Here is a 13,324-nt window from a genome sequence, read left to right as displayed (position 1 = left end):
CTGCTCCCTAAAAACAGCTAGCCTGTTTTCATCCTGTAGTGACAGGCCCTATTAGTGAAATTCAGAGGACTTGAGAAACAAGTAGCATACAAGCTCTGTATTTGTACAGAATACACTAAAGGAATACACATTCCTGTTAGGTGCAATGTTGAGCACAATTCACTTATTAATTTCTTCAGTTTTCAGAGGAAAATGCAACTAAAATGAAGAAAATATACGGAGAGTTTTGCAGCCATCAAAAAGAAGCTGTTAATCTCTTCAAAGAGTTGCAACAAAACAAGAAGTTTCAGAATTTTATTAAAGTAAGTTTATGTGAAAACATGGTCACTATTGACAAAATGCTCAGGAAAAGATATTTAGCCTTTATTTAGATTTAGGATTGAAATTACATTCAGTAACTCACTTTTAATAGCTAATAAAAATGTCAAAGTTTTTTCCTCCTTAACCAGTGAGCTGGTGAATTACATTTTTCTTTCAAATTTTAGAAAGCTTTGGCATCCAGTGTGTATTACACACATGTTCCTGTTATAGTACACCTCATCCTTCAGAGCAACACCTGTTCCTTAGGGATGGTTCAGATAACCCAGCATTTTATTTTAGCTTATTGTAATGGATCTAGATCATATTTCTTATTAGTCAATTGGTGGCTTAATATGCATTTACTACTTAAAGTATATATTTGTATCTGTGCAGCTGAGAAATAGTAACCTGTTGGCCCGACGGCGAGGAATCCCTGAGTGCATTTTGCTCGTCACCCAGCGAATCACCAAATACCCTGTTCTGGTTGAAAGGATATTGCAATACTCAAAAGGTGAATAAAAGCTAAAGTGTTGCATCATGTCTGGAATCCTAGTGTGTTTCTAACTTCAGGAGTATGCACTGCTACAGTATAAGAAAAGATGAAATTGACTGCTCAGTGGAGAACCAGGGCAATGTAAATGTCTGCTCTTCAGGCAAATGTCACCTAAACAGGGTGTCTGGTGTATGTTGTCTTTGTCAAGGCTGGGCTGTGAAGATTTCCAGTATTCTAGCTGGGTAAACCACAGAAGTCCAGAAGAGCATACTTGTTTTAGGAAAAGATCTTGACTAGAGGATGTGAACTAATTCAGGCATGCACCTGCACCTTCTTTGAAATTAATTCTGGTGGAGTCCCTTGTGAGTCCCTTGAAACATTTCGTAAATTACTCTCCAGTTTTTCAAACAAAGCTTGAATGACCTCTGGAATTCCATAGAGCATTTTAGAAATACTAATAACATAGAGATATTGTCCCCCCAAATGGGCAATAAATGAGCATTGTAGGCGGTTGCATATCCAAATTCAAACTCTTTGTGCCTGCAATCCAGTTTCAAGAGTTTTTTTTACTTAGCCAAAAGAGTAATATACTGTATGATTTACTTGGCCAGTAATTTTTTTTGAATGCTAACAGCTCACAAATATGTCAGAAATCATTCAGTGTGTTGTTTAGACTAATGAATAAATCTGAACTATGTGTCATCTTTTAATAGGCAAGTAAAACAAAGGTAGATGCCTCTAATATTTCTGGTAAATTGGTTGCCAGGTTCAACTGAAAATGACATATTTATCAACTTTGAGTCACGTTGATTGTTCCCAGAAAGTAAGGAATGATATCTTTTCTTGAATATGCTGACTACTATCATATTGTGGGGTTTTTTATTTCATACAGAAGGAACAGAAGAACAAAAAGACCTGTGCAAAGCCCTTGGTCTAATTAAGGATGTGATTGCAGCGGTAGATTTGAAAGTGAATGAATATGAGAAGAAGCAAAAGCTATTGGAAATTCTCAGTAGAACTGAAAACAAAACATATACAAAGCTGAAAAATGGGCATGTTTTTAGGAAGCAAGACCTGACGAGGAAGGAGAGGATACTTCTTCATGAAGGTTTAGTGTACTGGAAGACAGCAACTGGTCGTTTCAAAGGTATTCCGTCCAAGCTGTAAAGTCCTTTAACCCTTTATTTGCAAATAAGATATGAAGATTTTTTTTTATTTAAGAATGAAAATACTTTATTATGCTGTATTGCAAACATGATTCTCTGAGATAATGGTATTGAGAATATGCCACTAATTGCTAGAAGAGTAGTTCCAGAAGCTGCCAGGGTTTGTGGATAATACACTGTGTATCTGGGTAAGAAGACAAGTTTGTGTACAAAGCCATCAGCTGCATTTCTTCTTCCAGTCCCCTCCTTTTACTTGATTGATTTGCAGTTTTTATCCCATAAAACAGAATCTTGACTTGTACATTTATGTTGTTCATAGTACTGGCCACTGAAAATGATGCATGAAAAATCATGTGCTGTTCTTCAGTGGTACTGGGACATCTGCAGTGGAAAAGAAGACCTGAAGTCATATTTGGCTTGAGCTCAAATTTTAAATGCAAGCCCAGAATTCGATTTGTGGTGTTAATCACATGTAGGGATTGGGATTTTTTGGAGTTTACTAACATTTGCTGTGCAACTTCATAAATCTATCTGTTCATCGTTATTCCAGAAATACTTTTACCAGTGTAATACTGTGCAGTGAGTATATGTTACAGCATAAGCAAAACAAAATTTATGTGGGGTAGTCTTTGTCAGGTTGCTTGTGAGTTGCCTGTGACTCCACTGACATTGGAGTGAGGGTTTCCTCTTTCCCTGGCCCAGTGCTCCAGCACAGTGCTGCAGGAGGGCAGACAGCAGGAAGTGTCGTCTTTCTTGGGATATACAAAGTGATGGCATGCAGTTGCTTCATGCAGACCATAGGCTAATCCAAATATTTCCTATTTAGTTTACTGTAGAATTCCATGGGATGTTTACAGATCAGGGCTTTTTTCCATTTTAAGGATAAAAGAAGAAATTATTTGTAATCATAATAACTTTAATTACAAAACGTTCTTTTCCTTTTCTAATTTTAAGACATCTTAGCTCTCCTTCTAACTGATGTACTACTGTTCTTACAAGAAAAAGACCAAAAATACATCTTTGCAGCTGTTGTAAGTATATTATCAGATGTTTGAATATACACATTGCACATTTATTTGTATATTTCTTGACAATTAGGTCCTTTGCATAATGCCTTTTCCCCCCTAAAATCCTGGTAGTGTATTCAGGACATTAATATGCCAGTATATGGAAAATTAAATTTATTTTCAAAATTAAATCATCTTTTTAGGAAGAAAGATGAAAATAACAGAATGATATTTTTAGTGTCATGCCTCATCTGATTATGAAGGTGGGAAGCAGAGCAGGCTCTCTCAAATAATTTTAACTCCTGGTTCCGTAAAACAAAACAGAAGAATAATTTTAACTGCAAGTGTAATAGTAAAAACACATAAAATGTATGAAAGTTCATGGAGAAAAGTACCCACACTATATAAAAGTAAACATTATATGAACACTGTGCCTCAGTATCATTGAGCCTCTGGGATTTGCTTTTTAGCACATACCCAGTGCTTTACTTGTTCATAAAAACCGTAATATTCTTTAAAATTAAAGAATAATTTAAAAAGATGCCTGACAACTCAGAATTCTCAGCTTCTTGCACATGGTGAGAACATACGTAGTTTGACTATACCAGGACTAGAATTAGTCTAATTAATTGAAAAGTCATGCTTTTCTGGAAGTGTAATGTTCTATAAGGGAGTCATTTGTCATTTATCATTTACATGTGCTGTGACTGTTTCCTCCAGGACCAGAAGCCTTCCGTTATCTCCCTTCAGAGGCTCATAGTAAGAGAAGTAGCCAACGAAGAAAGGGGGATGTTTCTGATTAGCGCTTCATCTGCAGGGCCTGAGATGTATGAGATTCATACCAACTCCAGAGAGGAACGTAACAACTGGATGAGGCATATTCAAGATGCAGTGGAAAGGTAAAGGAAAAGGCTTTTGGTTTTCATCCTGCCAGTCAAAAGCAGACAGGAGGCAGCTGGATATTTTCATGGCAGCATGCTCTCTGTTCTCCGTTGCACTGGATCCATCCCGTGAGGCTGAGTTTTCTGCTGAACTCAGGATTCACAGATCCCAAAACCTCACTATTGCTTCTGCCAAACTTCCCATGTTACTTCTGATTTCCCACTAAATTAGCAGACCCTTTCCACTCCTCATTAGATGTCCTTACCAGCCATTGTAAGCTTCCCTCACCTTTGCCTTTGGCACTGGATGCTTTCCAGAGTCCTGCAGGTGTCCTTACAACCATTTTGGGGAAATCCCCAATCATGCCTGCTATCTTGGTGTTGGCTCCTTTAGAATGGCAAGGAATGCATTGTTCCTTATGGGACCTAAGCTTACGCTTAGCACAGCAAACCTGTGTGAGGGCGAGCCACCCACTTGCTGCATAGTGCAGCCTTACCAGAATTAAAAGGAATCCTTCACTCTGGTTTATGTCCAGTTACTGCTTTTTAAAGAAACAAATGGCATGCTTTTGGATTGTAGCAAAAGTTGGTGCTGATGCTGTGTTCTGTTTGTTATGAACACAAAACTGTTACTGAAGATTAATATATGATGTGCAGATTTTGCTTTTTATCCACCTTTGTTTTTCATCTTCCTTCAACAATGAAGTTGTCCCGAGGAAGAAGAAGAAGGAAAAATGAGTGAATCTGATGAGGACAGACGTATTGCTGAGGCCAGAGCATCCAGAATTCAGAAATGTCAAGGTGTGGTACATTTCCTGCTACTCTGAGAGCTCCTGCATCCTTACTGTTCAGGATGAATGAATCATGTGCCCATAGTGGCTGGTGGGTTCAGAGTGCATAATGAGTAGAGTAGAGTCACAGAAGAGAAGGCTCTGGTGATCTGATGGTATAATGTGAGTTTATTGAAAGAGAACCATTTTTCTTCCAAACACTTTATATTTTTCATGCATTACCGTGAGTAAAAAAGAAAAAGAAAAGTGGATGCTTTCAGAATAAACACTGAATTTCCCAGATTACTCTCAGGGCCAGGTAGTTCCACGTTTGTGAAAATATGTCAAATCTTAAGTAATTGTGTGACGTTGTGCTTTTTTATGGCATTTCAACCTTTGCTGCTGTTATTTTTATCTGAAAGTGTAGCCAATAGGGATAAATTCAGCTTCCTTGGTTCCCCTACGCCTAAATTCCACATTGTTGTATTGCTGCAAGGAGAGAAATTCCAGCAGTGTCCTTCCTGTAGGGAGCTACAGGGAAGGACAACCTCTACTGAGAGTAGCTGTTCTTTGATGTTAAGACACTGCATCAGCACATCTTGGCTGCCTGAACAAAGTGCTTTTCCAGCATTGATCATTGTGGGTGCAACAGGAGGTAGCTGAGGGCCCAGCGCAGCTAAGGCCACCTCATCAGGGTAGGGCAGTGGCCTGGCCCTCTGCTGGGGTCTGTGCAAGCTTTCATTAGGACAGACTATGGGTTTAGTTTGGTTCCTGGCCACTTAAAAAAGGCCTGACTCGAATCAGCAATGTCTATGTGACGTAAGGATTAGAAGGGTGACTGGGGGGCATGCTTTGCCTGCAGGATGATTATTAATAGAGTCTTCAATTTTGGTTGACAGAATCACTGAGTAACCAGGACCAGCAGATCTGTAGTTACTTGGAAGAGAAGTTGCATATCTATGCAGAACTGGGAGATATGAGTGGGTTTGAGGATGTTCATGTAGAACCTCATCTTCTTATAAAACCTGATTCTGGAGAAACTCCACAGGCTGCTTCATTGTTGGCAGCAGCGCTCAGAGAAGGTGAGTTTGCATGGGTAGAGCAGACAGGTGGCTCTTCATGTGGGCGGATAATTCAAGGGAACAAAGTATAGCGGTATTGCCTTGTACTGTGATTCTGGCAAGTGTCAAGAACTGTCAGTGTTAAAACTTGGTAAAGGGCATTGAAGAGAAGTCTCTGAAGTTTATAGTTGTCAGATGCACGGGATGATACCTGCCATACTGTAAGGTAAGGGATATGTTTATTGCATAACATCATATGCAGGCAGGTAGGGACAAGGTGTTAGGTTGCGACTGAGGATTGTTTCCTTAGCTGTCATCCTTGCAGTACAGCCCTGTGAAGCAGATCATAGGATGCAGTATGGTATTACATTTAGTCCCCAACCTTCACCTAACTTGGTTGCTTTGATGACTGATCAGAATCATGTAGGTTCATATACAGGCCAAACTGCAGATGGTCTTGGCAGATTTGCCAAGAAATGCCTGCCAGAATTGCTGTAGGAGCTGTGGTTTCTCTGCATACTATCTAACAGAGAGATGATAACCTTGTGCTACCTACAACACTGTCCTCCAAAGGAAAGAAGGGAGTGGTGTTTGTGGATACCTAGTCTGGTTGGAAGTTCGGCTAAACTCCTGCTAAATTCAGCTGAAGAGAATCCTGGTAAACTGAGCCATGTCCAGCATGGGCTGTATGCTATTCAAGAAGGACTACAAGATTTTAGCATCACCTAGACACAGAGCTGTGGGCTAATAATCACATTTCAACTGATAAAGTAGCGAAAGTTGGTTTCCATCATCATTATGAGGTCTGCATTTTATTGATTAAACTGATAGAACTTGGGTAGGGAATGTCAGTGAAGCAATAGTAAATGTCATTTTAGCTAAAATGGCAGCCAGTACTTCCACACCTCATTCTACCCACTTCTGATTTTCACTTTCCCCCATGCTAATGTTGGTGTCCTGAATTTCAGGACTCTTCAGCACACTGTAAGGAATTTACAGTTGCTTACACTGTAGGCAATTTTTGGGGATCATTTTCCAGAGCAGAAATAGTCTATTGCTAATAGCAGTCTCTACAGGAATAAAGCATTGCTCACAGTAGAGAAAAATAGAATTAGGAAGTGCTTAAGCAAATTGAATGTACACAAATCCATGAGATAAGACAGGATAAACCCAAGGCTGCTCAGGGAGCCGGCCGATGTCACTATCAGGCTGCTTTCTTTGAAGGGTCACAGTCATCAGGAAAAATTCATGATGACTTGAAGGCGGCAAGCATCATACCCCTCCTCAAGAAGGAATATATAGGGAGCTACAAAACAGTCAGCCTCACTGCTGTCTCTGAGACAGTGATAGAGCAGATCCTCTTGGAAGCCGTTTCCAAGAACATGAAGGGCAAGAAGGTGACTGGGAACAGCCAGCATTGATTTATCAAGGGCAAATTGTGTCTGACCAGCCTGATGGATTTTATGATAAGAGGAGAGCAGTGCATGTTGTTTACCTTGACATCTGCAAGGCCTTCAACACTGTCTGCATTGGCTATAGTATCCTTACAGCTGAACTGGTGAGATATAGACTACATAACTGGATGGAAAATGGGCTGAACGGCTGGGCTGAAAGGATTGTGATCACTGATACAATGTCCAGCTGGCAGCTTCCCTTAAGGATGGATCCTGACACCAATACTGTTCACAATATTTACTAATGAAGTTAACTAAGGGATGGAGTACATTCAATTTGGCTGTCACCAAATGAGGCAGGGTGGTCAGCGTGCTGGCGAAACCTCTGCAGATTGGGAAAATGGGCTAAGAGAAACCCCTAGAAGTTTGATAAAGACAAGAGCAAAGTCCTGCATCTGGGATGGAGTAAGTGTGTGTGTTAGTACAGGCTGGACACTGGCTAGATAGAAAATAGCTTTGCAGAAGTAGACCTTGGAGTCCTACTTGACAGCAGGTTGACCATGAGGCAGCTGTGTGCCCCTGTGGCAAAGGCGTCCACAAGGGTTAGGGAGACATTAGAAGAAGAGTTGCCAGAAGGTTGAGGGAGGTGATCTTTCCTTTACTGACTCCTGCCGAGTTCTGTCTGGAGTGCTGTGACCAGTGCTGGGCTCCCCTGGACAAGAGAGACATGGACAAACTGGACCAAATCCAGTGAAGGGCACCAAGATGGCCAGGGGGCTGGAGCACGTGACATCCAAGGAAAGGCTGAGATAGTTGGGCTGTTCAGCCTTGAGAGAAGGCAGCTTGGTGGGATCTCATTGCTGTCCTCAGCTGCCAGATAGGAGGATACAGAGAAGCCAGATTTTTGTGGAGGCACATGGTGATAGGATAAGAGGTAACAGGTGCAAGTTGGAACACAGGCAATTCCAATTAAATGAAAGGAAAAATTACATGCTGTGAGGGTGGTCAAAAACTGGAGCAGGTTGCCCAGAGAGGCTGTGATGTCTCCATCTTTGGAGATGTTAAAAACTTGTCTGTGCCAGGCGCTGGGCAACCCAATTTAGTTGAACCAGCTTGGCATAGGGCATTAGACTAGATGACCTCTGAAAGTCCCTTCCAATCTAGATTATTCTATGATTCTGTGTCACTGTTTTATGAATTAAGGAACTATTTAAGGGGCATCTCTAATTCTGCATGTTCTTCTCTGTAGTTGAAAGTCTCCATGTTGCTGTAACGACATCACAAGTGAGTGGGACAGACAGGCCGCCAGAGAAAAGTACTGAGGAATCAAGTCTGAAGCACAGATTTAGTGCCAATGAAGTCTTGGAATCTGTTCCTCATGGTGAGTAAATTTGGTGCTTTTACATATTCAGAATACTAAAATAATTGATACTGGATTATTTTGGTTTGTTGGAAAGCTTTTTCAGTCTGTGGCAGAATTAATAGAAAATAGTGTAATAAACATTGTCTTTGGGCAAATACTCAGATAGTGTAAATTGTCATATAACTTAACTGAAGTAAATGGATGGTTTGCATCCACTGCACCTTTTCTGTAGTACATGTCTGCGTTCAGCAACGTAGAGTCAGATTTGTGTATCTCCGTATGCTTTCTTGTCCAGCTCCACAGCAAATCTATATTGCAGTATACGCCATTTCCAAAGTTAGCCAATTTTTGTCAGAAGGCCTGAAAACCAGGACTGACACTCCAGTGATTTCAGCTGTAAAAGGTAGCATGGATTTATTACAACAAATACGCAAATAAAGTCCTGTGTAATCCATTGCTGCAGAGCATTTTTAGTGATATGGCTATACTTACTTCCGAGCTTTCCTAAGTGAAACACTAATTTTTAAGGTAGGAAAACCTCATCGTCCTGTCTGTTTCATTGTGGCTTACAAATTTGTTTCTCCGGAGCCTAGAATCCATTATGTGACTTCACATTACGTAAATCTCTATTTGCAGCATCCTGTGAGTAACTGTAAAAGAGTGTGCCCTTTGTTTCTCTAGTCTGAATATGCTTTGAAACCTTTCTCTTGCATTTTATTGGGGCTCTATTTGTTAGATGCAGAAATAAAAGAAACTGAAGAATCATCTGAAGTTGATCTCAGTGTTGAAAAGGAAATGGCAAGTGCCAGTCTAGAAGATAAGGTATTGTAACTGGTATTTCTTCCTGTGTTGCACATAGCACTGTGGGCACTGGGAATGTAAATGCTGTCCAAATTTGTATGGGGTGTCTAAAGACCGTTCCAAAACACCAAGCATGTGATAGGCACATTTCACCCAAATCCACATAATTAAATTTAGTAGAGGTCACTGCAATTTATAATGAATTTTTAAAAAGCAATCATAAACAGTTTAGAAGCAGAACAATTTTCCTGCCAGGATTACAGATTGGTGGGTTGTAATAACAGCCACAGTGTCTTTGTACTACGTATGGGCCACTTAAGAGCCTGGTTCTCTGCTGTCATCATTCAATGCATCCATGTCTATGGAGCTGACAACAGTATTCCCTCTACCCCCTCCTCCTATTCACAGGATGATGAAAGTCTTCTGCAATGACAGAGACCTCAGCTAATGCGAGGAAGACTTTTGCATTGGAAGAGCTTCGTCCTGAGAACAAGCACATAAAATAGGATGGATTGTCTTACACCAGCTTGCTTCAGAATCTTGAATTAAAACAAAATGGAGCAATTAGAGAGTAGAAGAGAAACTGCCCATTTTTCAAAGTTCTGTAACTCATAAGCAAATGTGGGGGAAAAGCAGAATCAAAAGTCAGTTCTGGGCAAAATTAGGAATGGCAAATTTCATGTAGCAGCAGTGTTAGAGTAAGAGCAGTATGAATTACTGTGTGGAAATAAAGTGAACTGTGATTGTGGAGTCCTTAGGGGAAGAAGCAGGACCACAAAAGGAATAAAGGGGAGAGACGAGGACAGAAGATACATGACTTGAAATAGAAAGCAAAGTTCACTAGAAAAGGAGATACTTAGCCTTAGCATATTGTGTTTGCATCAGCTCTGAAAGAGGGCTTGTGTGCCTGAAACCTTGGGGTTTTTTTTCTAGTTATTTCTGGAAACCTCTTGCTAATACACTAATCTCCCTATAACCTTGCCTCACGTTCAGCTCTAGGTCACCTTACTTACCAAGACTGTTGTGTTAGAAGGGAGCAGGAGAAACTGTATGTGTGGAAAAAATGGGATGAAAACAAAATTCCAAGTTGGGCAGCACAGAAGCTATGTGAGAGCAAATAAAATAACCTAATAAAGGATAGAGGGGTTCAGATCAAACCCCCGTTAGAAGTTCTGGTAGCTCCACATGAAAACACTACCATTGGGGTTATAGCAAAGACAGAGACCAGGCTTTTCTCGGAGGTGCACAGCAAAAGGATGAGTATCCAAAATTGTAAGTTGCAGCAAGGGAAATGCTTGACTGTGTGTAAGTAAAAATCACGGTGAGGGTGATCAAGCAGGAACAGATTGTCCAGAGAGGTTGTGGGATCTCCATCCTTGGAGGTTTCCCGGATTTGACTGGAGAAGACTCTGTGCAACCTCCTCTGACTTTGGAGCGAGCCCAGCTTTGAGCTGCAGCTGGGCTAGGGGGTTCTGCAGCAAGCTCTTCCACCCTAAGTTACTCTTCTGGTCTGGCCTGTTAGTTGGGCAAGACTCGTGTCACATCTTACCGTGTCATAACCAGATTTACCAGCAGGTGGCAGAAGGAGCAAACAAAGCCGGCAGGGAAGGGCTTCGCGGGCGCGTGTGCGGTCCGGGGGCTGTGGGGCGGCAGCACCGCGCCTGGCCAGCTAGCCTGCAAACAAAGAGCCGGACAGCCCGAACGAAAGCCCCCGGCGTGGGGGTTAGATGCTGACCAAGCATCAGAAGGGAGAGCATTGCCTGTGCAACACGTGGAGTCCCAAGTGGGCAGCTGTGAGAGGTGGTCCCCATCTTGTCCCCCCTGCTCCTGCCTTGTAATCGCATCTCCGGAGGCTTGTCTGAGGCACTGTGCGCACTGCCTGCCCTGGGATCTGACTGACTTCATCTCCACTGCTGCTCGTTGTTCTGAACCAAGGTGATAGGGGAGAGTGGCAGGGAGGTGGCGGTGGCCTGCAGCACAGGTTGAACAGTTGAATATTTTGCTTTGGATCTAGCTGGGCTTCTTACAGGGCTTGTGCTGAGGCTGTAGCGGTGCAGCTGCAATGCCGCTGTCACCCCAGCTAGCTCAACTAAACCTGCCTTGGACTCATCTCCCAAGTGGTGCTGCAGCAGGGAGACCACAGGCGCTTGGGCTGGTCACTTGCTACCCCTTGGCCGTACCAAAGCCAGCTAAGCCTTCAATCCCCCTCAACACCTCCTTCGTTAAATTTAAAAAGGGCTTCCAGAACTGAAAGAAACCCCACTCTTGTTCAGCATGTGGGCTCTTCTTTGAACATTCATTTTTCCTCACCCTGCCAGCATCCCCTTCTCCCCTGTCTCCCTCTTGGCCCTGCTGTTTCCTCCTTGCCCACTGCTTGTCTTGGCCACCCAGCAAAGGGAAAGCACATCTCCCTTGTGTTGGTCCTTGTGCTGCACAGAGGCATCTGTGCAAAGTCCTCTGCTCCTCGTAGCAGAGTGAAGCAGTTACACGGCTCCTGGGTGCAGTGAGAAGCAGAGGAGGAGGTGAAGATGTGGGAAGGGAATGGAGGGAAATACTGAAGGGAGATAATGAGAGAAAGGAGTGGAGGAAATGCTGTAGCCAGTGCTTCCTTTCCCCCTAGCTTGTGTGCATTGAGCTGCGTTTTGGGGCCTGACCTTTTTCACCTTCATTTTTAGTTATTGCAGCTAAATGGAGCAGCTGCTTTGCTCACTTGTGGTGGAAAATGAGACTCGGTAGAGAACTTAGAGAGAGAGCAAATATTACCCAAACCCTCCTCTGCTCCTCTGAAGAAAAAAAAAAGAAGAGAAGAATCATACAGGAAGTCTTTTCAGTGTAGCCTCAGAAATTGTGTTTTATTTCTCCACCGTTTCACCTTATCTTTCTCAGAGGAGCTGTTCTTCATGGTGAAAGGATTATGGGTGGCTTCACCCCATAAATTTACAAAGCTTCTTAGGAAAAGGAAAGCGTGAAATGGCTGAGCGTCACTGTAGTGGACAATAATAACCACACTGGCACGCGGCCTTTGCTCAGCACCTCACAGCGCTTCTAAAGTGTTTGCAGTGACCCACTAACATGACTTCTGCTAGCTTCTTGCTACATTAATATATCTCTTTTTGAAGTGCCTTGTACTGTTTCATCCTACTATAAGTAATATAAACCCACTGTGCTGTATATGCAGAAGTCTGGTTACTGTATTTCAAAACTGTCAGGTAAACAATGAATGAATGGAAATGTCTTTTCTGTGTAGTATTAGTCATGAGAGGAATAAAATTGTGGATGAAATATTTTTGTTTTTACAGTTGTGCTTAGAATCTCTAGTAATTTCCCTGGAAACTCCAGCGTTGATCAATTATTAGACTGTGCAGGTTATTGCTTCTGTCTTTTTTCACATACCCACGAAAAGGTTTGACTCAGCACTGCATATGTTAGTGATATGAATGTCTCCACTAGTTTAAAAAAAACAACCCACAAACAATGCCCCCCAAACCTAGATGATACAATTCTAAAGTTAAAAACTACTTTTTAAAGCAGCCTGTGTTTATTTTAGGGAGGAAGTGTGAGTTTCCCAGGACCTACAGGGACAGAGGTGAGTTTACTTAAACCCCAGACAGAATGTAATAACTATTTAGTTAACAGTGGTCCAACCTTTGAAAATCTTTCTCTCTTATTTTCTAGATTGTACAAGCAATCCAGAACTTAACGCGTCTCTTGTACAGCATACAGGTGACTACTCCACTGCTAGCTTTGTAGAGTAATTAGTCTTGATAATATCCTTCTTAAGTTTCTTTTTTCATGTTGCCCTACTTTTAGATGTTATGTCAGTGGATACTTATCTCTACCCACTGTTGCATAAGTTGTCATATAATATTATTTTTGTTCTTCATCAGTGGTGGGTTTCTTTTAAGAACTAACTAAAACTTGCTTGCTTGCTTGGAGATCAATTCTTCCCCACCCTGGCAGAAGGATGTGTGTGGAGTCCAGAAATCTAGTGATGTCTCTGAACTGATGTAATTTCATGTACAGAGTTCTGAAATTACAGTTCAGATATTGGAAAAAATTAGCATTTTGTTTAAAATATTCTCTTGGCT

At 41.8% G+C, this 13,324-nt stretch overlaps 1 protein-coding gene across 5 annotated transcripts in view; it reads left to right on the top strand.

Moving 5' to 3' along the window:
- ARHGEF28 (Rho guanine nucleotide exchange factor 28) overlaps nucleotides 1-13,324 on the top strand; it is a 126,524-nt gene that overhangs the window by 90,112 nt on the left and 23,088 nt on the right. For all 5 annotated transcript variants that reach the window (XM_055699163.1, XM_055699162.1, XM_055699164.1 and 2 more), the window contains 11 exons: nucleotides 180-302; nucleotides 694-811; nucleotides 1,686-1,940; nucleotides 2,914-2,990; nucleotides 3,687-3,865; nucleotides 4,554-4,648; nucleotides 5,517-5,699; nucleotides 8,322-8,453; nucleotides 9,172-9,257; nucleotides 12,784-12,822; nucleotides 12,912-12,959. In XM_055699163.1, coding sequence (XP_055555138.1) covers nucleotides 180-302; nucleotides 694-811; nucleotides 1,686-1,940; nucleotides 2,914-2,990; nucleotides 3,687-3,865; nucleotides 4,554-4,648; nucleotides 5,517-5,699; nucleotides 8,322-8,453; nucleotides 9,172-9,257; nucleotides 12,784-12,822; nucleotides 12,912-12,959 — 1,335 coding nt within the window. The remainder of the gene's footprint in view (nucleotides 1-179; nucleotides 303-693; nucleotides 812-1,685; nucleotides 1,941-2,913; nucleotides 2,991-3,686; nucleotides 3,866-4,553; nucleotides 4,649-5,516; nucleotides 5,700-8,321; nucleotides 8,454-9,171; nucleotides 9,258-12,783; nucleotides 12,823-12,911; nucleotides 12,960-13,324) is intronic.

Source organism: Falco cherrug, chromosome Z, assembly GCF_023634085.1.
Source record: "Falco cherrug isolate bFalChe1 chromosome Z, bFalChe1.pri, whole genome shotgun sequence".
NCBI classification, from domain to species: domain Eukaryota; kingdom Metazoa; phylum Chordata; class Aves; order Falconiformes; family Falconidae; genus Falco; species Falco cherrug.
Note: the sequence above shows the minus strand (reverse complement) of the source record. Positions and strands in the feature narration are given on the sequence as shown.